General features: G+C 55.4%; 2 protein-coding genes across 3 annotated transcripts; one reads left to right on the forward strand and one right to left on the reverse strand.

Annotated features, from left to right (window-relative positions):
- Nucleotides 1-406: 406 nt before the first annotated feature.
- Nucleotides 407-12253, reverse strand: TRMT10B (tRNA methyltransferase 10B). The gene is made up of 8 exons (XM_066569803.1): nucleotides 12076-12253; nucleotides 4690-5015; nucleotides 4310-4588; nucleotides 3576-3728; nucleotides 3001-3079; nucleotides 2654-2721; nucleotides 2344-2467; nucleotides 407-1029 (listed from the first exon to the last, which is right to left on the reverse strand). The coding sequence occupies exons 1-8, from the start codon at nucleotides 12251-12253 to the stop codon at nucleotides 836-838; spliced, it is 1401 nt and encodes a 466-aa protein (XP_066425900.1). The 3' UTR covers nucleotides 407-835.
- DCAF10 (DDB1 and CUL4 associated factor 10) lies at nucleotides 12242-23287 on the forward strand. Of its 2 annotated transcripts, none has more exons than XM_066568814.1 (7): nucleotides 12242-12541; nucleotides 13074-13187; nucleotides 15015-15212; nucleotides 16282-16484; nucleotides 16591-16701; nucleotides 17606-17751; nucleotides 18946-23287. In XM_066568814.1, exons 1-7 carry the CDS (start codon nucleotides 12252-12254, stop codon nucleotides 19312-19314), a joined length of 1431 nt encoding a protein of 476 aa, XP_066424911.1. In that variant the 5' UTR covers nucleotides 12242-12251; the 3' UTR covers nucleotides 19315-23287. The 2 variants fall into 2 exon arrangements, with proteins under 2 accessions (XP_066424911.1, XP_066424913.1); XM_066568816.1 differs by having other exon boundaries at nucleotides 18970-23287.
- Nucleotides 23288-23527: the final 240 nt, after the last annotated feature.

Below are 23527 nucleotides of genomic sequence, written 5' to 3' on the forward strand. Positions count from 1 at the left end.
CTCGGAGCCCCCGTGGTGGCTCAGCCTCAGGTTAACCCTGTTTTGGGTTAAACCTCAAAGCTGGGTTAAACCCCCTGCTCCTGCACTCCCCTGTCACACACAGCCGGACACACACCCCGGGCTGTGGAAGGGTTTGCCGTGAGACAGGAAGGAAAACACAATACCAACCTTACCTCAGATGACCTGCAGGTCCTGCTGCCACTGGCCATGAGGCTTCAGGGCTCCTGTGGCAGCAGTGGCTGAGGTAATGCATCGGCCCAGCTGCACCAAACACACTCCTGCTGTGGCTTGGCAGGTGTACCCTGCAGGGCACAGCCAGGCCCAGGTGCCTCCCAGCAGGGACACAGGGCTCAGGGCCCTGCGTGTGCCAGCTGTGGCGAGGCACCACTCATCAGTAGGGACACAATGGGGATCTAAACCTTTTATATTAGATGCGTACAACTTGCCAAAGGCTTTGACAACCCACCAAGTGTCCGTGGGTTTAAGCTGCAGGGCCACAGTGCCCTTGGGAGCTGCTCCCCATCCTGCCTTCTCTGTCCCATGCAGGGCCTCTGCCTTGCCCAAAAGCTTTGCAACCCCAGCTGCACCTTACCCTGTTTCAATGAAACGAAGAAAACACCCCATAGCTCTCCTCCCCACCTCAGAACAAGTGTAGATGCAGGAGTCATGAATGAACAGCTACGAAGAAGCAAGGAATTGAATTCCTGTCAGTTTTCACTTGATCCCAGGCTTTCCTCCCTGCTCGGGGGCACGGCGATGTCCAGCACCGCAGTCCTGAGGTAGAAGGTGTTGCTCCAACGAGGTCCTGCTGCGAACAGCTGTCTGCTGTGCACGGTCACGCTGGTGCTTCCTGCCTGTGCAGCTCCTCTCCATGCAATAAAGCATTTCCTTGGGCAGCAGTGGTGCTCGGGGCTGTCTCCGCCTGATGCGCTGTGTCGGGGAGCACGTAGCCCTTCCCAGAGGAAACGCCAGCCCTCAGAGCTGCTGGCCAGCTCCGCGTCTCGTAGAAGGTGGACAGGACGTCAAAGACTGCCAGGGCACAGAGGTGCTGGTCACACACGTGCTGTGACTGACGGTGGTGCCAGCGCTCCACACACGCACCAAACACGAGGGAGGTGATGGCAGCTGACCCAGGGCAGCCGCCCCACCTCACACATGGTGAGCTGCCAGCTCACCGGGGGCAGACAGGCATTTTGGACTGGACTCTAGGGAGCTCTGGGCCAAGCAGTGGCTGTGTCCACTAGAGCAATGTGTCCCCGTCACTGTCTTGGCTGACATGTGCCACCTGCAGTGAGCCACGCCTGCTGCGCTGCCACTGCCACCGCCAGGCAGCGAGGCACACAGAGCCTCCCGCCACTTCCTCTGCCCTCTGTCCATGGTAACACAGCCCTCACATCAGGGGTAAGAACCTTGAGGAGCTGGCCTGGCTCATGAGCCCCTCTGCGGTCGCCAACAGAGAGGCATTCATTCACCTTGCAGAGGGGCAGGAGCACATCCTCTGCTGTGCCCAGCAGTGCCAGCCCGCGGGGACACAGGACACCAACACCCCCGCCTGCCATTGTCAGACTTGGCTGAGGGGGCCAAGAAGGCTGAGGTGGCCTCAGGAGTGCCCATCCCTCTGTGGCCTGTCCCCAGAGCAGCCCCTGCACCCCAGTGTCCCTGCACCCGAGCGTCCCTGCCTCGTGCACGGGGAGCAGGGCACACAGACAGCCCTGTGTGAGCCCCCAGCCCCTCTGTGAGCCTCCTGTGTGAGCCCCCAGCCCCTGTGTGAGCCTCCTGTGTGAGCCCCCAGCCCCTGTGTGAGCCCCCAGCCCCTGTGTGAGCCTCCTGTGTGAGCCCCCAGCCCCTCTGTGAGCCCCCAGCCCCCCTGTGTGAGCCCCCTGTGTGAGCCCCCAGCCCCCCTGTGTGAGCCCCCAGCCCCTGTGTGAGCCTCCTGTGTGAGCCCCCAGCCCCCCTGTGTGAGCCCCCAGCCCCTGTGTGAGCCTCCTGTGTGAGCCCCCAGCCCCCCTGTGTGAGCCCCCAGCCCCTCTGTGAGCCCCCAGCCCCCCTGTGTGAGCCCCCTGTGTGAGCCCCCAGCCCCCCTGTGTGAGCCCCCAGCCCCTGTGTGAGCCCCCAGCCCCTATGTGAGCCCCCAGCCCCTCTGTGTGAGCCCCCAGCCCCTGTGTGAGCCCCCAGCCCCTGTGTGAGCCCCCAGCCCCCCTGTGTGAGCCCCCAGCCCCTGTGTGAGCCCCCCTGTGTGAGCCCCCAGACCCTGTGTGAGCCCCCAGCCCTGTGTGAGCCCCCAGCCCCTCTGTGTAAGCCCCCAGCCCCCTGTGTGAGCCCCCAGCCCCAGCAGCCCCTCACCCTGGTTGATGGCCAGTGTCTCAGAGTGGTAGTTCCTGGCGTTGGGGGCTCTCACCATGTACTCACGGATGGGCAGCCGGGCTGTCTGCAGGTGCTGCTCCCGCGCCCTCCGCAGGGTCAGCTGCTGCAGGGACACACGGACACACGGCCTCGCACGCGGCCCAAGAGGCCACCCAGCCACACCTGCCCCGGGGCTCACACCTGTGCTGCTGCAGCCTCTCCCAGCTGGCTGCTGGCTGCAGGCAGAGCTTGAGGGCAAGGGGCTGGGTGTGGGATGTGCCTGCTGACGGGGCAGGCACCACGCACGCACCTTGTGAATGCTCTCGTCCACCAGCCCTCCCAGCACGTACACCTTGCTCGGGTCGATGTCTTCCAGCACTGCAAAGAGCAGCAGTCACCCCAGAGCACAGCTCTCCCAGCACACACGCCCAAGGACAGCCCTGGGCAGAGCCTCCTCGCCCCGGGGGCTCCAGCCCGGGGCACACAGGTCCCACCAGCACAGATTTAGCACCAGATCTGAGCACACAGAATGGCTCATGCCATGTGAGACAGCCCAGTGAGGAACAGCTTGCCTGAAGCATGGAATGGCCTCAAACAGAAATTTCTAAAAGTCAGCCTTTTGCCCTGGCTCTCCCTTTGCTAAAGTGAAATACTTGCCATTCTCAGAGTCAGGAGTGAGATAAACAATGGCCTCCAAAGGAAACAGGTCCAGGTAACTCTCTGGAGTTGTATCCATCTCGAAAACACAAGACAGAGTGAAGCAGCCCATTAGCCTCAGGTACCTCTGCCAGATCAAAGCCCCTTCCCAGACACAGAGACATCCCAGCACTGACACTGATGCTTTTGACACTGCTAAAGGCCCTGTAGTTCCTACAGATCTCCGAGGTTAGCCTGAGGTACCTCTGCCAGAACAAAGCCCCCTCCCAGACACAGACACTGCTATGAGCCCCACTGCTATCACACAGACACCCCCCTATCCCAGCACTGACACAAACTGCTAAAGGCCCTGTAGATCCTACACATCTCCAGTGACCCAGGGTTTTTCTTTTCCAAATGGACAATGTCTCTGTCCTAGGCACTGATCAACACACCTAAAAACTCCATTAAATTCTCTCCTCCTCAGAAGTTCTCGGGGTGCTTTGAGAAAGGGAGAGCAGCAACAACTGACTAGTCCTACACAAGATGCAGAGCCCGGGGCTGGGCTGGCCCCGATGCCGCGGCCAGAGCCTCACCAGGTACCCCGCGAAGCCGTCGTTCATGCGGAAGCACTGCTCGTAGATGGGCGTCCCGGCCGCGAACCCGGTCAGGCACAGCCAGAAGGGCCGGGCGGCGCGGCGGTTCGCCCCGTAGAGCCGCCGGATCTGGGAGGCCAGGCGGCCGCTCTCCTGGGGACACGGCGGCACGGTGACCCGGGGCCGGGCTGCGACCCAGGGCCGAGCTCGGCCACACGGCGCCTGGAGGCCCGGGGCGGCTCCGCCGAGCTCCCGCTGCCCGCAGCAGGGACGGGCACACGCGGAGGGCAGCGCGTCCGGGACCCCCGAGCAAACCCCGAGCAGCCTGTCCGGGACCCCCCCCCAGCAGCCTGTCCGGGACCCCCGAGCAAACCCCGAGCAGCCCCCGGAGCCCCGAGCACCTCCCAAGCAGCCTGTCCGGGACCCCCGAGCAAACCCCGAGCAGCCTGTCCGGGACCCCCGAGCAAACCCCGAGCAGCCTGTCCGGGACCCCCCCCCCCCAGCAGCCTGTCCGGGACCCCCCAGCAAACCCCGAGCAGCCTGTCCGGGACCCCCCCCCGAGCAGCCTGTCCAGGACCCCCCGAGCAAACCCCGAGCAGCCTGTCCGGGACCGCCCCCCCCGAGCAGCCCCTGGAGCCCTGAACCGCCGAGCGGCCTGCCCGGGACCCCCGAGCAAACCCCGAGCAGCCCCCGGAGCCCTGAACCGCCGAGCGGCCTGCCCGGGACCCCCGCACCTTCTCGCTCATGCCGCCGCCCACGCCGAGGTCCACGCAGAGCCGCGGCCCCGCTGACCGCGCCTGCAGCAGCCGCTCGGTGGCCAGGGCGGCCGGGACCCTCCCGCGGCGGAGGGACGGCGGCCCGGGCCCGCCGGGGCCGCTGCCGAGCGCCGCTCCCGGGCCGTGCCCGTCCCCCGCTGCCCGCCGTGCCCGGCGGCGCTGCCGCTCCTGCCGCCGCTTCCCGCGCCGGGCGGCGAGAACCCGCTGCCAGCGCCGCCGCTTCCGCAGCGCGTTCCTCTGCGGGGGGAGCGGGCACCGAGCTCAGCGGGGCCGGGGCGCTCCGAACACCGAGCAGCCAGCCCGGCCCCGCCGCACGCACCGAGCCCCGCCACACGCACCGAACACGGTTCCGCCGCGTCGCCCGCCCGCCCCGCGCTGGCATCGCCCGCGGCCGAGGGCTCGATCCGCAGCAGCCGCAGCGCCTCCGCCACCACCGCCGCCTCCGCCTCCGCCTCGCCCGCCGGCGGCTCCGTGCCCGCCGGCGGCTCCGTGCCCGCCGCCACCCCGGCCTCCATCGCGCCGCCGGCACGGAAGGGGCGGACTCGGGGCGGTCTGTCCGTCCCCCCGCGCGGCGGCACCGCCCCGGCGGGCAGGTCGTGTCCCCGCTGCCGCCGTGCACCGTTCTCCCGCCCAGCGGGTCGGCTCCGGTGCCGCTCTCCGCTCCCTGTTTGTTTGTCGCCGTGCGGAGTCAACAGCTCACACAACAGACGCCACCGGGCTGGTCAGCTGGGGACAGCTTCCTAAGGATGCTCCTCCATCGTGCACCCCTGCTTTGTATATTTGAATTATTTTATCGTTATTCTTCCTTTTCTGTCTCATTATACTGTGCCTATGCAGACAGACATAAGCGGATGGAATTTGGATAACTATTGGCATCTGGATAGGCAATGAATCACAAAAAATGACTTCTGATTTGGAAAAAGTGGACGAATTGCATAACCAGCACAACCGTCTGGCTGGAACTGCAGGAAGCCAAGTGAGTGCTGGCTAGCCAGGTCGTGAGCAGCAGCCCCCAGACAGATCTGGAAATCCGCATCCCCACTCTGTGGTGTCATGCTCAGTATCTGAAATGGAGGAACGTAAAGGGAGGGGATATAAACCAGAGCTGGCCCAGCTGTGACCAGCTGTCCTGGCTGCAGTCAGGGCAGGAGATGGAAAGCCCTTGTCAGGGTCAGCAGTGCCAGCAGCATCCACAGGCTCCAGAGATGATCAGCATCACCCTCACCCTGAGAGCAGAGCAGGGAACCCAGCCCCAGGGCACACCAGGGTGTCCAGGCAGGCCCAGTGCTGGGTGCTGGGGGACACAAGACAGATGAGGGAATCTGGACCTGCTTAACATAAGAGATTTGATAACAGGATGCCCTGGCAAAAGCAAAAGAACTTTGAAATTTAGACCTGGATTGCAAGAAGATTCAATCAAGCAGGTTTACTGGAAGAAGAAAATCCCATCGAACTCTGCAAGCCAGGATGTTGTTGTACGCATAAGTTTGAGTCTGTGATTGTAACCCACTCACTGCAGTACACCCTGCTGGTCTCCCTAAGACAGCATGTAAGTGTTGGTATGTGGAGACCCTGGGGGCATCCCCTGGGCTGGGGACAGAAGCAGCTCCCCCAAAAGCTGTCAGACCCCACTGGCTCCTTGCCCTGTCCCTGTGTCTGTCCCTGTGTCTGTCCCTGTGCCCCTGAGCTGCTCCCTCCCCAATCCCTGATCTCTGCACTGCCCTGAGACCAGGGTGACCCCGGGCCCTGGGGACAGAAGCAGCTCCCCCAAAAGCTGTCAGACCCCAGTGGCTCCTTGCCCTGTCCCTGTGTCTGTCCCTGTGTCTGTCCCTGTGCCCCTGAGCTGCTCCCTCCCCAATCCCTGATCTCTGCACTGCCCTGAGACCAGGGTGACCCCGGGCCCTGGGGACAGAAGCAGCTCCCCCAAAAGCTGTCAGACCCCAGTGGCTCCTTGCCCTGTCCCTGTGTCTGTCCCTGTGTCTGTCCCTGTGCCCCTGAGCTGCTCCCTCCCCAATCCCTGATCTCTGCACTGCCCTGAGACCAGGGTGACCCCGGGCCCTGGGGACAGAAGCAGCTCCCCCAAAAGCTGTCAGACCCCAGTGGCTCCTTGCCCTGTCCCTGTGTCTGTCCCTGTGTCTGTCCCTGTGCCCCTGAGCTGCTCCCTCCCCAATCCCTGATCTCTGCACTGCCCTGAGACCAGGGTGACCCCGGGCCCTGGGGACAGAAGCAGCTCCCCCAAAAGCTGTCAGACCCCAGTGGCTCCTTGCCCTGTCCCTGTGTCTGTCCCTGTGTCTGTCCCTGTGCCCCTGAGCTGCTCCCTCCCCAATCCCTGATCTCTGCACTGCCCTGAGACCAGGGTGACCCCGGGCCCTGGGGACAGAAGCAGCTCCCCCAAAAGCTGTCAGACCCCAGTGGCTCCTTGCCCTGTCCCTGTGTCTGTCCCTGTGTCTGTCCCTGTGCCCCTGAGCTGCTCCCTCCCCAATCCCTGATCTCTGCACTGCCCTGAGACCAGGGTGACCCCGGGCCCTGGGGACAGAAGCAGCTCCCCCAAAAGCTGTCAGACCCCAGTGGCTCCTTGCCCTGTCCCTGTGTCTGTCCCTGTGTCTGTCCCTGTGCCCCTGAGCTGCTCCCTCCCCAATCCCTGATCTCTGCACTGCCCTGAGACCAGGGTGACCCCGGGCCCTGGGGACAGAAGCAGCTCCCCCAAAAGCTGTCAGACCCCAGTGGCTCCTTGCCCTGTCCCTGTGTCTGTCCCTGTGTCTGTCCCTGTGCCCCTGAGCTGCTCCCTCCCCAATCCCTGATCTCTGCACTGCCCTGAGACCAGGGTGACCCCGGGCCCTGGGGACAGAAGCAGCTCCCCCAAAAGCTGTCAGACCCCAGTGGCTCCTTGCCCTGTCCCTGTGTCTGTCCCTGTGTCTGTCCCTGTGCCCCTGAGCTGCTCCCTCCCCAATCCCTGATCTCTGCACTGCCCTGAGACCAGGGTGACCCCGGGCCCTGGGGACAGAAGCAGCTCCCCCAAAAGCTGTCAGACCCCAGTGGCTCCTTGCCCTGTCCCTGTGTCTGTCCCTGTGTCTGTCCCTGTGCCCCTGAGCTGCTCCCTCCCCAATCCCTGATCTCTGCACTGCCCTGAGACCAGGGTGACCCCGGGCCCTGGGGACAGAAGCAGCTCCCCCAAAAGCTGTCAGACCCCAGTGGCTCCTTGCCCTGTCCCTGTGTCTGTCCCTGTGTCTGTCCCTGTGCCCCTGAGCTGCTCCCTCCCCAATCCCTGATCTCTGCACTGCCCTGAGACCAGGGTGACCCCGGGCCCTGGGGACAGAAGCAGCTCCCCCAAAAGCTGTCAGACCCCAGTGGCTCCTTGCCCTGTCCCTGTGTCTGTCCCTGTGTCTGTCCCTGTGCCCCTGAGCTGCTCCCTCCCCAATCCCTGATCTCTGCACTGCCCTGAGACCAGGGTGACCCCGGGCCCTGGGGACAGAAGCAGCTCCCCCAAAAGCTGTCAGACCCCAGTGGCTCCTTGCCCTGTCCCTGTGTCTGTCCCTGTGTCTGTCCCTGTGCCCCTGAGCTGCTCCCTCCCCAATCCCTGATCTCTGCACTGCCCTGAGACCAGGGTGACCCCGGGCCCTGGGGACAGAAGCAGCTCCCCCAAAAGCTGTCAGACCCCAGTGGCTCCTTGCCCTGTCCCTGTGTCTGTCCCTGTGTCTGTCCCTGTGCCCCTGAGCTGCTCCCTCCCCAATCCCTGATCTCTGCACTGCCCTGAGACCAGGGTGACCCCGGGCCCTGGGGACAGAAGCAGCTCCCCCAAAAGCTGTCAGACCCCAGTGGCTCCTTGCCCTGTCCCTGTGTCTGTCCCTGTGTCTGTCCCTGTGCCCCTGAGCTGCTCCCTCCCCAATCCCTGATCTCTGCACTGCCCTGAGACCAGGGTGACCCCGGGCCCTGGGGACAGACACACCTGGACCCCGCATGTGGGTGTGCCTGGGGCCTGCTCACCTCCCTGCACGGCTGAATCAATCAAACACCTGTGGGTGCCATGCAAGGCCCTTTGTGCTCCCTTACCTGGGCTTTACCAGCAGCTATGGGGGCTGAAACGTTTGTGTCCCACAGTAAAATGGGATTCTGATCATCATCAGTGTCCCTGCCTCTCCCCATCGCCGACAGCCCAGCACACACATGACTGGCATTCACATTCTCTGAAAAAAATCCCTTTGCCCAGGGTTTTTCTCCTGGGAAGCTGGGAAGCCTCAGAGAAAAGGAAAACAATATTATCTCATTTGCTTCTCCTGTGTTCTGCTTGTCTGGAATGTGTTTGGAGATTGTTTACCCACAGGTGATTGTTCCATTGGATTCGGCTGTGAGTTGTTCTCACTCTTTGGCCAATCAGGGCCAAGCTGTGTCAGGACTCTGGCGAGAGTCACGAGTTTTCATTATTATCTTTTTAGCCTCCTGTAAGTATCCCTTCTGTATTCTTTAGTATAGCATAGTATTGTTTAATTTAATATAGTATAATAAAGTAATAAATTAGCCTTCTGAGAACATGGAGTCAGAGTCATCATTCCTGCCTTTGTCGGGCATTCCCTGCAAATACAACACATCTGACTGGCTGGAAACCCCTTCCAGCACACCTGGCTGGCACTGAGGAGGCTGCACTCACTGCAAACTCCTTCCAGCTCATGGCATGGGGCTGGAGGTGCTGTGGTGTCTCTGCAGGATGGGGGTTCCATGAGGCAGGGGGCTGTGTCCCGCTCACGAGGTTAGCTGCAACACTGACTCATCTTTTGTTTCTTTGAAAATGCCAATCACTTGCTTTTAAAGTTTTAATAGTTTAATAATAATAAAATGGTTATAGAAATAGTAATACAATTAGAGTAATAATAATTTGGACAATTAGGATTAGGACAATATGAGACAATAGAGACAAAGAGTTATGGACAGTCTGGGTACCTTTTCTGGGCAAAATAAGCCCAAAAAGGATCCATATTAACAGAGGATTAACCCTTAAAACAACAGCCTGTTGCACATTCATACACCTCATCCATGATGCATCAATTCCATTCAAACACAGGATTCTGTCTGAGCAGTGTCAGCTGCTTCCTCTGAATGCTGACCCCATTGTGAGGCAGGAAGAAGTTCGTTTGTTCTGATAATGGAGCAATAAATTCTCTTTCTCTGAAAGATTCAGGTGTCCTGTGGCTGCCATCTCAGTGCCAGTCCTTTCTTTAAAAAAGTATCTTACATAGCATAGTTTCTATTTTAACATTTTGTTATAACTAAAAACTATATTTAACACATCACTTAAGAGAATTAATACAGCATTACTTTCTGACAGAACACAGATAATATTCACTGTAATACTTGCAAAAAGCCAATCAGAAAATACACATTTTTCATAGTTTCCTAGCAGAGCACCCGTGTTAGCCTGAGGCAGCCTCAGGAGCACATTTCACACTCCCCAGAGGGCTCTGCTGAGAAAGCCCCGAGCTTTAATGTCCCACTCTGTGCTCTTGCCCTGTTTGTCCATGAACAGCTGGGGCTCCAAGCAGGCCCCACCACCCCCGCACACTCTGGGGCTCCTCCTGGCCCCACACCGTGCTCCGGTGGCCCCTCTCCCTGTGACTGGGGCAGGTCTCTGTGGTGACCAGGGTCAAGGCCCCAGGAATGAGGCAGACCCAAGACTGAGCTGGCAATTTTGAGGCAAAAGTGGTCAGCAGTAGACAGGTAGAGAAAATTCTGGGGTAAGACCTGGGGGAACATGCAGGGGACAAAGAATATTTTGAAGGACACTGAGTTTGTCTGTAGGGGACAGAAGGAGCATTTTGGGGATCAGACAGAGGTCACAGCGGCACTCCCAGCATGTAACAGACCCCAGAGTGTGGGAAATGGATTTGTAGTGTTCTCAAAGCCTGACAGAAGGCTCACACAGTGTGCACGTATATGCAAACTTTGAGACAAGAAATGCTGGCTTAGAAATGCCATGGAATGAATGGACAGACATTGCTGAGAGAGAACTGGAGCTAGAAACAAGCTACAAAGGGCGGCCTTGCAAATAAGGCTGCATACTGTGGAGAAACAGAACTGTGAAAGATGCACTGTAGTGACACCCACGAGGGGTAGTTTTAGATAACTGGCTTTAAGGCATCTACAGCATGGTGTGGCCAAAGCTGACAGGCCAAGAAACTCTTATAATGTATTGTAATTAGGAAATAGTTGGCTTCTGGTTGTGATGGAGTGAATTATAACATCTGTATTGTCTCACCCTTCAAATGAGACTGAAAATGGAATAAGAGTTTTGAAAACACCTCTCAGCTGCCCCATCTCTGGGTCAGAAAAAAAAGTATTGTCCAACACCAGAGGAGGGGCTGGTCCTGCCCTGGGGCTCGAGGCCTGGGGCTGTGACAGGTCCATCCTCAGGGCACCTGTCCTGCACCCTCCAGCACGGGAGCAGACCAGGGAGGCCTCTCCACACTCCTCCTTCCCAATCAGGTTTTAGTAGCAGCTCCCACACTCTTAGGACACTCTGTTTAAAAAACACATTGATATTTAATGTGTTTATGAAAGTATTATGTCAGTTATGTTTATAGAAACTTAAGGAGAAATATTCACAGTCCACTAAAGCCGTGGTTTTTGTGGGGAGGAGGAATCCTGACCTTCCCTGGGTAGTTTCGGAAAAAAACTGGTGCTAATTGTCTTTAGGAGAACAAAGGGTGCTGGGGCTGGAGGGGCTGTCCCCATGGAGGGCTCATTCCTGGGGCACAGCCCCCATCCACACCCTGCCCTATATTGTAAGAGATGCGTGTGCTCTATTCCCATCTGTCAGAGCTGGGGCAGTTCTCTGCTGTTCATGGGGCAGTTTTCTTTATCTCTCCCACAGCCAGCCCTCCCTCCAGGAGATCTCTGCTGTTCATGGGCCATTCATTATTAATTATCTCCTGTCCATGGCCACTGAGTGTCCCTGCAGGGCTGATCCAGTTCCACCATCCCATGGGGAGATGCTGCGCCCAGGGGAGGAGCCAAGCATTCCTACCTGGATCCAATCTGAGCTTTGGGACAGCCCAGCAGCCTTTGCCCAGTGCATTGCCAGAGGAGCAGCTTCTGCTGCCCTGCATGGCCAGAGGGAGCCCAGGCCCATCTCCAGCAGCCCTGGAGCTGCAGAGGAAAACTCCCCCCTTGTGCAGGATCCCTGCTCCAGCAGAGCCACAGCTGGCACTGCAGGAGGGCTGAGCCCCCATGGGATGGGGCTGTGCCACCCCCTGACACACAGGGGGACAGGGCATGGTCTGACTCTGGCACTGGTTTGTTTTTTGTGTATTTTTAATTTTCCTAGTACAGAACTGTTATTCCTACTCCCATATCTTTGCCTGAGAGCCCCTTATTTTCAAAATCATAACAATTCAGAGGGAGGGGGTTTGCATTTTCCATTCAGTTTAGTTTGGTTTGGTTCGACTCAGTTTGGCTCAGTTCAGCTCGGCTCAGTTCGGCTGGGTACGGTTCGGCTTGGTTGGGCTCGCTGGGCCCAGTTTGGCTCGGCTCGGCTCAGTTCAGTTCAGTTCAGTTCAGTTCAGTTCAGTTCAGTTCCGCTCGGCTCGGTGTCCGTTCAAGTCGGTTCTGTCCTGTTCAGCTGGGTTCGGTTGGGCTCGGTGTGGCTCGCTGTGGTTCGGTGCAGTTCGGCTCGGCCCGCCTCGGTTCGGTGCCATCTCCCGGTGCCGCTCGGAGCGGGCCAGGCCCTGAAGCACCGCGCATCATGTGGGGCGGCGAGCAGGTGACCGCGTGGGCGGGGCCTGGGGCGGGGCCGCGCAGGCGCGGGGCCTCTCCGACTCGGCAGGGGCGGGGCGGGGGCGGGGCGGCGCAGGCGCAGTGCGGCGGGGCGGCCGGCAGGGGGCGGACGCGGGCGGGCGCTACCGCCGCCGCCATGAGCACGGGCCCGGGGCCGGAGTCGGGCCCTCAGGTAGCCCCGGAGCCGGGCCCGGAGCCACAGCCCCACAGCCACGCCGACCCCGCCGACACCGGGCCCGCCGCCCCCGGCGGCCTCTTCGCCTGGCTGCGCGGGCGCTGCCTGGGCCGCGGGGCCGCCGTGGACCCGGCGCGGGACACGTTCGGCGCCATGACCGGGCTGTACGGCGCCATCCAGCCCGCCGACTCCGTGTCCCTCAGCACCCGCACGCACGGCGCCGTCTTCAACCTCGAGTACTCGCCCGACGGGTAGGTGTGCCGCATCCCGGGGGGGCGGCGTGTTGCGGCTCCCCGCCAGGTGTGCCCTGGATCCCCCCGCCCAGGTGTGTCCGGGGGATCCCCGCCCAGGTGTGCCTGGGATGCCCTTCCAGGTGTGCCCCGGATCCCGAGGCGCAGGGCCCGTTCTGGTGACCAGGTGTCATCGCTGTGTGCATCAGCAGCACCCCTGGGCTGTGCTTTAAAGGACTGGGGCACGCACCTGGTGTCAGGTGTCCTGCTGTGCCCCTCCCAGCTGTCCTGAAGTGGAGCCTCTCCGTGTCCAGGAGGAGGGGACCGGGGTGACAATCCTCCTCCACCTGCTGCTGGGAGTCCCCTGGTGCTGATAAATCTGTAATTTGCAAGGTTTTAGTGAAAAAACCTCACTGATTTGCAGATAAACCTTTGGTTCGGTGTTACCTTTCCTGTCTCAGAGCCCCTGGGCGGTGTGGGCAGAGGCACCAGGTGACACAGGTGGAGGGCAGAACCCACCACAAACGTGGGTTTTGTGTTGTGCTCCCTGCAGCTCCGTGCTGACCGTGGCCTGTGAACAGACTGAGGTCCTGCTCTTTGACCCCATATCTTCAAAGCACATCAAGACTCTCTCTGAAGCTCACGAGGACTGTGTCAACAACATCAGGTAAGTCGGGAGGGACCTTTTGGCACAGCTCTGCCTATGCTTAAGCATTACAATTTAAATCTTACTCCTTCTTGGGATAGAGCTGGAAATAGCAGGAGCAGACTCTAAATCCATCACTGTTTTTATCATGTCGTATTTTTCCTTTTAAATTCAGGGGGTTTAAGTTGTTCTGGTAGTAGATTTTGAGGTCTGATTTTAAGGCGTCTTCTAACAGTATTCCAGCTGCTCTTCACTCAGATTCTCAAAGCAAAAAAACCCACTCCAAAACCCCAAACCAACAACTGACTACACAGCAACAAAAAAGCTTCAACCAAGAACTAAACCCAAACAAAAAGCCCCATGAAAACTGTAGAACATTCTGAGTCTTTTCACTCAAAAGAGCCAAATATGATGTGGGGTGCCATGTCCCTCAGATAAGTTGATGTTTTTCACAAGCTGGTTGTACTTTTTACAGAAGACTGATGTTTTACATCAGCTGGGACTGTGTCAGGAAAGCTGGGTTAAAACGTGTGTTTGTGTGGCACAGAGGAGCTGACCCCTGTCCTGCACAGTTTATACAGCATTACCTCAGTGAGCAGGGTTACAGGCACTGCAGGGGTTCCTTGTGGTCAGCACCAAAACTGCTTACTGTTCACCAAAGTTTGGGGTTTTCTCCATGACAGTTGGTTGCTGTTGCTGTGGTGTAGCTCTGGGCCTGAAGGATTTTTAGTGTGTGTTTTTTTGGATGGGTGTCTTGTTCCTTTTACCTCAGGTAGGGCTTTTTTCAATGGAGCACCTTCACCAAATGAATCCCAAACATGAGCCAGCGTGCCCTGTCCTTCTGAAGCTGAAGGCACACCTGGGTTCCAGTGGTGCTCACCTTTGATTTGCAAACTCAGTGATTCCATCCGTTCATTTTCTCACTGAACCCAGTAACTTGTGTTGGGGTGTGCTCAAACGAGACACCATCCTCACTCAGTGCTTTTGGAAAGCCTTGCATTTGCCTCAGGAAGCTCTAGGCTGTGTTTATGCCATTGATTTCTCAGCTGTGCTGCTGCCAGCCCCAGCGAGCTGAGTGCTGTGCAGAGGGGGAACAGGCTGGGGTGCTGTCTGAGCACCTGCTCCTTCGGTGCTTTGGCTCTTGTGTGGCTGGCACACAATTCATTGGCTCACAAACCCCCTAAAAAACCCCAAGCCAAACTTGTGCTGTGCCTCTGTGTTTGCTCCAGAGGCACTGCTGGTTCATACCCCAGCAGTTGTGCTTGCAGTGGAGCTGCTGCTGGTGTGTGCTCTGTGCTGGGTTCAGAGGGGTTTGTTTGGGCTGCTCTGGTATCTCTGTTTTGGCTAGTTCAGAGGGGATTTGAGGCTGCTCTGCTCTCTCTGTGCTGAGTTCAGAGGGGGTTTGGGCTGCTGTCTCTGTTTTGGCTAGTTTGGCTAGTTCAGAGGGGTTTGTTGGGGCTGCTCTGGTGTCTCTGTGCTGAATTCAGAGGGGGTTTGAGGCTGCTCTGGTGTCACTGTGCTGAGTTCAGAGGGGGTTTGGGGCTGCTCTCTCTGTGCTGAGTTCAGAGGGGTTTGTTTGGGGCTGTTCTGGTATCTGTGTGCTGAGTTCAGAGGGGATTTGGAGCTGTTCTCTTTGCTGGCTGGTTCAGAGGGGTTTATTCGGGCTGCCGTGGTGTCTCTGTGCTGAGTTCAGAGGGGATTTTTTGGGGCTGCCCTGATGTTTCTGTGCTGAATTCAGAGGGGGTTTGGGGCTGTTCTCTCTGTGCTGAGTTCAGAGGGGTTTGTTGGGGCTGCCCTGGTGTCTCTGTGGTGCCCTGCAGGGCGCCCTGAGCTGTTCCCTCCTGGCAGGTTCCTGGATAACCGCCTGTTCGCCACGTGCTCCGACGACACCACCATCGCGCTCTGGGACCTGAGGAAGCTCAACACCAAAGTGTGCACGCTGCATGGCCACACCAGCTGGGTCAAGAACATCGAGTACGACACCAACACCAGGCTGCTGGTCACCTCGGGCTTCGATGGCAATGTCATCATCTGGGACACCAACAGGTACGGGGCTGGGCTGAGCTGTGGGGCCTGTGCAGCACACCAGCTCAGGCACCACCAGCTCAGGCACCACCAGCTCAGGCACCACCAGCACAGGCACCACCAGGCCTTCCATGCAGGAGGCAGAGCCTCCCTCCCAGAGTGGGGCTGCACTGTGCTCTGAAACACTGGGACCACTTTATAGCCATTGCCAAGGTGTGAAAAATGCCAATCGCTTGGTTTTTAATAGGAATAAAATGGTTATAAATAATAATTTGGACGATTTGAATTAGAACAATACAAGACAATAGAAACAAAGAGTTATGGATGTCCGGGTACCTTTTCTGGGCAAAATAAGCCCAAAAAGGACCCACGTTAACAGAGGATTAACCCTTAAAACACCAGCCTGTTGCATATTCATACACCTCATCCATGGTGCATCAATTCCATTCAAACACAGGATTCTGTCTGGGCAGTGTCAGCTGCTTCCTCTGAATCCTGACAGCTCTTCAGGGCTGAGCAAGGCAGGAAGAAGTTCATTTGTTCTGATAATGGAGCAAGAAATTCCCTTTCTCTGAAAGATTCAGGTGTCCTGTGGCTGCTATCTCAGTGCCAGTCCTTTCTTTAGAAAAAAAGTATCCTACATAGCATAGTTGCTATTTTAACATTATGTATAACCTAAAACTATATTTAACACACTACTTAAGAAAATTAATACAGCATTACTTTCTAATGTAACACATATAATATTCACTTTAATGTTTGCGAAAAGCCAATCAGAAAATACGCATTTTTCACAAAGAGCTTGCATTGCCTCTCTGGCAGTAGTAAATGGTTAGACAGGAGCTTCTCTTGCCACGTGCCAGAACGTAGTTCTTCCTTCCAGAGAAGGTTCTGTCCTCATTGCTGTAGTTGTGGGAGGATGTGACTTCACCCATTCCATTAAAAAGTAGGATAAAGACAGTGCTTTAAAAAAGGGTTTTGGGGTGAACAAAATGAATGATGCTGGGCACCTCCTGGACCCTTGTGGACACAGTCGGGGCCTGGAGCTGCAGCTGACCACAGCCCCTCCTGTGCTTGTCTTGCTGTCCAGGTGCACAGAGGATGGATGTCCCCACAAGAAGTTTTTTCACACCCGTTTTCTGATGCGGATGAGGCTGACGCCAGACTGTTCCAAAATGCTGATCTCCACCTCTTCTGGTTACCTTCTGATTTTGCACGACCTTGACCTAAACAAGTCTTTAGAGGTTGGCAGCTACCCCATTTTACGGGCCAGGAGGACCACGTCAAGCTCAGGTGAGTGCTGGGGAGGAGTGGCAGGGCCTGTGCTGTGGGCTGCTCCTGGGCAGCAGCCCACCTGTGTTGGGACACCTGTGGGCTCACCTGTGCGCTGTGTTTGCAGATATAACGTCATCAGGCTCCTCTGGCCCTCGAGCTGTGGGCTCACCCTGCCACCAGAACAACTCAGGGCCGCCCTCTGAGAAAACCTTGTCACGACCCTCCCAGCGAGAAGGTAGGAACAGATCACCAAACAAAGAGATAAATGAAAATAAACCCTGGACTTTGATTTACTGTATCCAAAAGAGGCCAGGGTACAATCGAGAAGAACTGCTTTTTTGTCCTGTGGTTTTTTAAGGATGGTGTTGCTGAGACTTGTATTAAACCAATAAAATCTCATTGCACACCAAAGCCTGGGGATATAATCAGGTTTTACGTCTGAGAAATTGGGTAAAAGTATCAAGATCTGTATTTTATGTTAGTATGTTGTTGTTTCATGGAGGTGCTCCCTTTTCCTTGTGATTTTCCATGAACAAAGTTTGTGTGAATGTTCTTTCAGTGAAAACTCCAGAGAATCAGTATGAATTTGGCAAATGGGTGAATACTTTGTGCGCCCCTTGTAATTTGAAAGAATGTAATGTTAATTTTTAGCTACTTGTGGTTGTGAGATGCTGAAGCATACTGGTGAGAGGAGGCTTACCTGGATGCCAGGGAGTGATTTACCTGGGGCTGAGGGGAAGAAGGGAGAAAAGCTGCAAGCTGAGCAAGTGTTGGGAGGAATTTGGAGGGCACATCATACAAGTCTGAGAATCAGCAAATCTCGTAAGAGCCTTACTCTTTAGATTTTGCTGTAATACCAAGGAGGAGCATGAGTGTGGAAGGTTAGTGTAGTTGTCAGTGTGGTGGTTCCGTGCAGGTCTTGGCACTCCAATGTCACCAAAAGGAGCTGTTTGAAGTGGGGACTGAGCCCATGGGTGTGGGCTCGGGGTTCCTGTGACCCTCTGAGTCTCCCTGTCCTGACGGTGCAGTCTGTCCTGGCAGCTGCCACAGGTGTGCCCCCATTTCAGCAGCAGGACTGGTGAGAGAGCTGGAGGTCACTGTGTGCATTTCACTGAGACTCACAGTTGATTCCCTTGCAGGGGGGTCACCTAGGAATAGCCTCGAGGTGTTAACACCAGAGGTTCCTGGAGAGAGAGACCGCGGTAACTGCATCACGTCGCTGCAGCTGCACCCCAAGGGCTGGGCCACGCTGCTGCGCTGCTCCAGCAACACGGATGACCAGGAGGTAACACACTGCCTCGTGCTCTTCTTTCAATTATGTGCTTCTGGCTTTTTTTCTTAAATGATCTTCCTGCTAGAACCTGCTTCAAGCCTTTTGCTTGATGCAGGAAGTCATAAGACCAGCTACAGTTCAGCTGCAAGCTGTAGATTCTGCTCCTCTAGCTTGACCAACAGTAGACAATAGTACTGGACCAATAATAAAAGTGCTAGTTGCTTTGATGGCTGATGTAAATTGAGGTTCATTTGGTTTTGGTGGGATTTTTTTTTTGTCTCTGTGCATTTATTTGGGATTTTTTGTTGTTGTTTTTGTTAAAGAAAGTCACTCTTTGTAAAGGTAACCCTTTACACAAGTGTAGAGGACTGAGTGGAAGCCTTGCAGATTGGTTATAAATTTTAATGCTGGCTCTGCAGCCTTCAAACTGATGTACAACACAAAATTTCTGTAACATGCAAAATGTTACATTGGGTCAGCTGGTACTGATGATTGGCTGAGTTATAGTGTCTCTTAGTCCTAGAGTCTGCCTTACTCTGTTTTATGAATATTCATTGGTACTTTTTGTGTTGTGGTTAATTCAGAACGATGCATGAAACAGAGCTAGGAATGCTTGTCTTGGGGGTGAAGTAGAATCAACACAGTATAAACTTTGTCATTGATTTTTTTTTTTTTTACATTTGTTCTGATATTAAATAATGGGATGACAGACAGGGATCCTTAATGTGTCTCACAAATCACAAACTGGCTGCAGAGCTGTTCATAACCTTCCTTCAAAAGTCTGTTACCCACTTGCTTCAAGATTCCATTCCTTTTGAAGGCAAAGGCATAAAATCCCAGTGATCTGCTCTGAGGTACAGTCAGCTGAATCTGACTTTATGGACTTAATTTAAATATTTACTAAATTAGAGCAGGTGCCTGGCCAAAGGATTAGGCTTTGCCCTCTGCAGATGAAACCCAGATTGGAAAGATTATACCTGGCACCCATGTAATCAGAAGAACAGCTTTAGTGCTGGGCAGCCGCTTTCGCTTTGCTCGGGTAGCTCACAGGGAGGGAGGCGCTGAGGCAGTGGCAGCAGCCCAGCAGGAGCGTGTCCCTCCTGTTCACACGAGCTGCTGTCACCGCTAGAGGTGCAGGGGGAGGGAATGTGTGTTTGCAGTGCTTTACTTCTCTTTCAGTGTCCCTTTCTCTGCCTCTCCCTTTAGTGGACTTGTGTCTATGAATTCCAGGAAGGAGCCCCGGTGCGGCCCGTGTCGCCGCGCTGCTCGCTGCGCCTGACGCACTGCATCGAGGAGGCCAACGTGGGCCGGGGCTACATCAAGGAGCTCTGCTTCAGCCCCGACGGCCGCATGATCTCGTCGCCGCACGGCTTCGGCATCCGCCTGCTGGGCTTCGACGCGCACTGCAGCGAGCTGGTGGACTGCCTGCCGCGGGAGGCCAGCCCCCTGCGCGAGATCCGCTCGCTCTACTCCCACAACGACGTGGTGCTCACCACCAAGTTCTCGCCCACGCACTGTCAGATCGCCTCGGGGTGCCTTAGTGGACGCGTCTCCCTCTACCAGCCAAAGTTCTAGGCACGGCAGCGGCCCTCCTGGATGGACCTGGGAGGGTTTTCCTTCAGCTGAGTGGAAGTGTGCTCTCTCCAAAACCTCGGAGCCCAGCGGAGTCACGGCTGCTGTGCCCTCGGGATGTGACCTGGAAGGATTTTTCAGGCCAGCGCCGCGTGGATCTGGGTCCTGCATCTGTGAGCCCACAGCCCTGCCAGCAGAACCTCTGCTCCTGCTGATCCTGTGCCATTGGGCTGCTGTCCTGCTGTGTTTGTACCCTGATACTTGATTGTTGCCTTCAGCACAACTCCAGTGGGCTGTCTGGAGCAGCACAGAGGGGCAGGGTGCCCAGGTACCTCCTGTCCCACAGGAGCTGGACTGCCTTACCTCTGCTTCCTCTTCTGTCACTGAAGCAACTCTGTGGTGATTAGTAGATAATGGACTGCTTATCTACATAAGCAACACGGTTAGTTACTCTCACCAAAAAGGAAAAAAAAAAAAAAAACGGAAAAAAAAAGGAATTTTGCTTTTATTTCTATGTTAATGTGGTTGTCATTGGCTAGGAAAATGAGTCACGGCGTGGCTTAGGCTGGCAGGACCACTGGAGGTCACCCAGGCCCACCCCTGCACAGGCAGGCTCCCTTGAGCCCCCCACTCAGCACTAGGGAGGACCCTGGCCCTGAGGGTCTCTCTGGGTCCGTGCAGCAGGGCAGCTCTGGCCCCTGCTCTGCCAGGTGTCTGTTGCAGGGGGCTTTCCACATCTGAATCATGGTGGCTTTTTGCTGATTGGATATTTCCCACCTGGCTGTTTTTCCACACACACCTGGCTGCACTCTCTCTGTGGGGGAAATCCATTTGGATGTGTTCCTGGTATCGCCAGATGAGCCTTTCCTCACATGTGCTGTCAGTTTGGGAGGGGATTAAAAGCAAACCTGCCAACAGTGGGATCTACCTGGATCTAACCAGGTTTGTCATCAGATGTGGAGCACTGTACTGCTCACCCCGGAGGGGAAGCTGTACGAGGAGCAGCTGAGATCACTTGGTTTGTTCAGCTTGGAGGAGTCTGAGATGAGATCTCCTGGTGCTCCTGAACATCCCCCTGTGGAGCAGTGGAGGGGCAGGTACTGATCTGCACTGCTGTGACAAGGGACAGGAGCAGGGCACAGCTGGGGCTGGGCCAGGGGGATTTGGGATGGATCAGGGAAGGTTCTGCTTCCCCAGAGGGTAACTGCTGGCTCTGCCCAGGGAATGGGCACAGCCCCAAGGCTGCCAGAGCTCCAGCAGAGCTTGGACAGCACCCCAGAGACGCCCAGGATGGGATTGCTGGGGCTCTGGGCAGGGCAGGGGTGGCACTGGGTGATCCTGTGGGTCCCTTCCAGCTGAGGGGACTGTGATTCTGTGGTCACACCCAGAGTATGAATGCCAGATTTCAGCCCTCAAATTAATAGAGCTAACCTTGTAAATGCACAGGTGTTGTACATCCATATCAGTTCATAACATTCTCATAACTTATATGTTCCCAGATGAGGTTTTTTAGTGTTTCACTGAAGTTTTGCGGACTAGTCACACACTCAGTTCAGCAGGGAACTTTACCTGAAAGGACTGTCACCTGCTGGTGTTCAGGTACACTCTCTGGCTCAGCAGAGCACACTTGTTCAAAGCTGACTCTTACAAAGCCTTTTGCAAAACGTATTTGGGGATAAAGACAACGTTTATGGACGTGAGAGGTAAGCCTGAGGACCCTCCTGTAGCTTTGTATTTATGTGGGTAGTATACCCTGGTGTTGGTGCAGAAATCATTGAAACTAAAGCCTCCTTTGCATTAGAGAGAAGAAAATCACAAGTTTCCTCTTTTGGAGAATTTCTTTGGTAATGCAAAGCCTTCAGTTTTGTGTGTAGGGTAATCTGAGGGCAACCATCCCTTCTGCTGGCCCAGGCCTGCAGTGGGGCAGGTGGGTCTGCCGGGCTGTGGAAGCCCTCAGGGCATTCCCTTGGCTGTGGTTCAGCACCCTGGGTGTGCAGTGTGTGCAGGAAATGTGGGGACAAGCCTGGCATGCCGGCTTTTCCTGCAAAGGAGGAGCTACAAGGAGTTTGTATGGGCCAAGCTGTTTGGGGAAAAACACCCAGGTCCTGCCCAGGACTAGAGCAGCTTTTGCTGTCCCACTGCCAGGCTGCTGTTTTCTCACCTTATTTAATGTTTTATTACGCATCATGGAAGGGACTACAGGGACACTTGAGAGAACCTTGGGGTTCTCACGGGCTTGCACAGTGTTTGTTTTGGAGGTGAAGGGAGCACCCACAGGACCGAGGCAGTTCTTGGGTGGCTCTGTCTGTGTTTCCAAGGCTGTTTTTGTTTTCCTGTCAGAACCTCCTCAGACTGGTGGATCCCTAGTGACTGTAATGCCATGCCTGTGAATATGCACTGAGTGTTACCTTTTAAATTCTACCTCATGATACGCTGTGTTTTACACCAGTATTGTGCTGAGCTTTGGACACTCACCTTTCTGTACAGAGGAACCATGACCCTGAAGTGACAGATGTGTGGCAGATGCGTCGTCACCACCACTCCTTGATAGCACCTGTGGTTGGCTGGCAGGCCCTGCCTGGCTCTGGGACCGGCAGCTCACCTGGTGGAGGGGTTTGGTCACCTTGATGCTTTTGTAGCGTGTCCAGCAGATGCATAAAATGACAGATTCTGTACATGTATGCTGTAGAAATGTTACTTAGTTTTTCTGATGACATTTGTAATAAGTTTGAATTAGCTTAAGTAGGTAGTCCTAGATTTTGGTCATTCGATTGATTACTCCTTTTCAACAAACTTGGAAGTTTTCCATGAAGGCTTTACCGTGTTTTACCTGTGAAGGTCACTTCTCAGTGGCTTACAGCTGACATGCCTCACAGTCATGTGGTGGTGCAAGTGTTTTCAGTTCTCTCTCAGTAGCATTACTGAAACAATGAAATTCTGTGTTGGTGAGCTTTGGGTTATTTCTAGGTAGTCAAACAAAAAAAAAAAAAAAAAAAAAAGCTTATCTTCTAGTTGTGTTTCAAAGACTGAACGCTCGACCTCGAGAAGTGTACAAAACTGTGAAACAACTGTAAGGAGACATTTCCAGGGGAGGAAGGACTGCGCTGGCAGAGGGCCGGGGCGGCTGCCGGCCGCGCTGTCCGTGCGCTGGGGCGGCAGCGCCAGGGATGGGTGCACGGAGCGGGATGGGTGCACGGAGCTCTGTGAGCGCTCTGCTGGTTTCGCACGGCGGGCGGGCTCCCCGCTGCCGGGTCCCGCCGTGCCCGCGCCGGGACGGCACCGCCGCGCCATGGGGATAGAGGACAAGCACAGCGGTGCCCACACACACACACACACACACACACGATTGTTTGCACTCGTGGAGTCTTGGGGTAAGGACAGCTCGATGCCTACTACCAGAATTAGAATGTAAACATCAGTTTTTTCGGGGGGGGGGGGTGGGAGGAGGGGTCTTGGTTAATTTAGTGGGCTTTGTTTCTGTTTGTTTGTGTTGTGGTTTTAATTTGGGTAGCACTGATGTGGAGATGGTTCTGACATTGTAATACATGGGTCTGTTGCTCTATGACATATAAACTCTTTGGGGAAAAAAGAAATACACTTGCCAAATGAAAGGTTTCAAAAAATTTAGTTTACAAGATCCTAAAAAGTTGGAGAGAAAGGAAGAAGTCAACGACCCATCATGTTTTTAACCTGCAGGAAACAGAAACTTCTCATTGGCTGATCTTAGTCAAAGGTGCATTTTCTAAAGCATTAAAGATCCTCAGTTAAGTATAAGGTTTTTAATACAAAAAAACAAATTGTGCATGTAGAGTATTTTGAAATACCTGAGATTTCCTAGTAAAAACTGTAGCCTTTTAATACCGTATATGAAGTATCAGAACTGCTTTGGAAGTATTGTACTTACAGCCGTACAGTAACTTACTATTTGTGGACAGTTTCTCTTGCTTGCATAATAAACATTTAATAATTCACTGAATTGAAACGTATTTTATTTATGTTACAATCAGCCATGCTGGCTCTTGCATATCCCCTAAAAATTAAAAGGAAAAACACTTCCTAGTGCTTAGATGCTGCCATTCACGAGTGTGCATGTCACAGTAGTGCTTTTACATTAAATTTTTCTGAAAGTGACATTTCAAGACTCAAAAGTGACTCTGAACCTCAGACCCAGGGTGCCACTATTTCATTTTTGCTGGGGTAGCTGGGCTTGTGCCAG

Source organism: Molothrus aeneus, chromosome Z (assembly GCF_037042795.1).
Source record: "Molothrus aeneus isolate 106 chromosome Z, BPBGC_Maene_1.0, whole genome shotgun sequence".
NCBI classification, from domain to species: Eukaryota; Metazoa; Chordata; class Aves; order Passeriformes; family Icteridae; genus Molothrus; species Molothrus aeneus.

What these genes read in the sequence shown, in the direction of transcription:
- TRMT10B (XM_066569803.1), bottom strand. Translation starts at nt 12,253, where the DNA reads ATGGCGGCGGCGGTAGCGCCCGCCCGCGTCCGCCCCCTGCCGGCCGCC. An exon ending in GCCGCCCCACATGATGCGCG is followed by an intron (nt 5,016 to 12,075) that starts GTGCTTCAGGGC and finishes ACAAACAAACAG; the next exon opens with GGAGCGGAGAGCGGCACCGG. An exon ending in ACGCGGCGGAACCGTGTTCG is followed by an intron (nt 4,589 to 4,689) that starts GTGCGTGTGGCG and finishes CTCCCCCCGCAG; the next exon opens with AGGAACGCGCTGCGGAAGCG.
- DCAF10 (XM_066568814.1), top strand. Translation starts at nt 12,252, where the DNA reads ATGAGCACGGGCCCGGGGCCGGAGTCGGGCCCTCAGGTAGCCCCGGAG. An exon ending in ACGACCCTCCCAGCGAGAAG is followed by an intron (nt 16,702 to 17,605) that starts GTAGGAACAGAT and finishes ATTCCCTTGCAG; the next exon opens with GGGGGTCACCTAGGAATAGC. An exon ending in GCAACACGGATGACCAGGAG is followed by an intron (nt 17,752 to 18,945) that starts GTAACACACTGC and finishes CTCTCCCTTTAG; the next exon opens with TGGACTTGTGTCTATGAATT.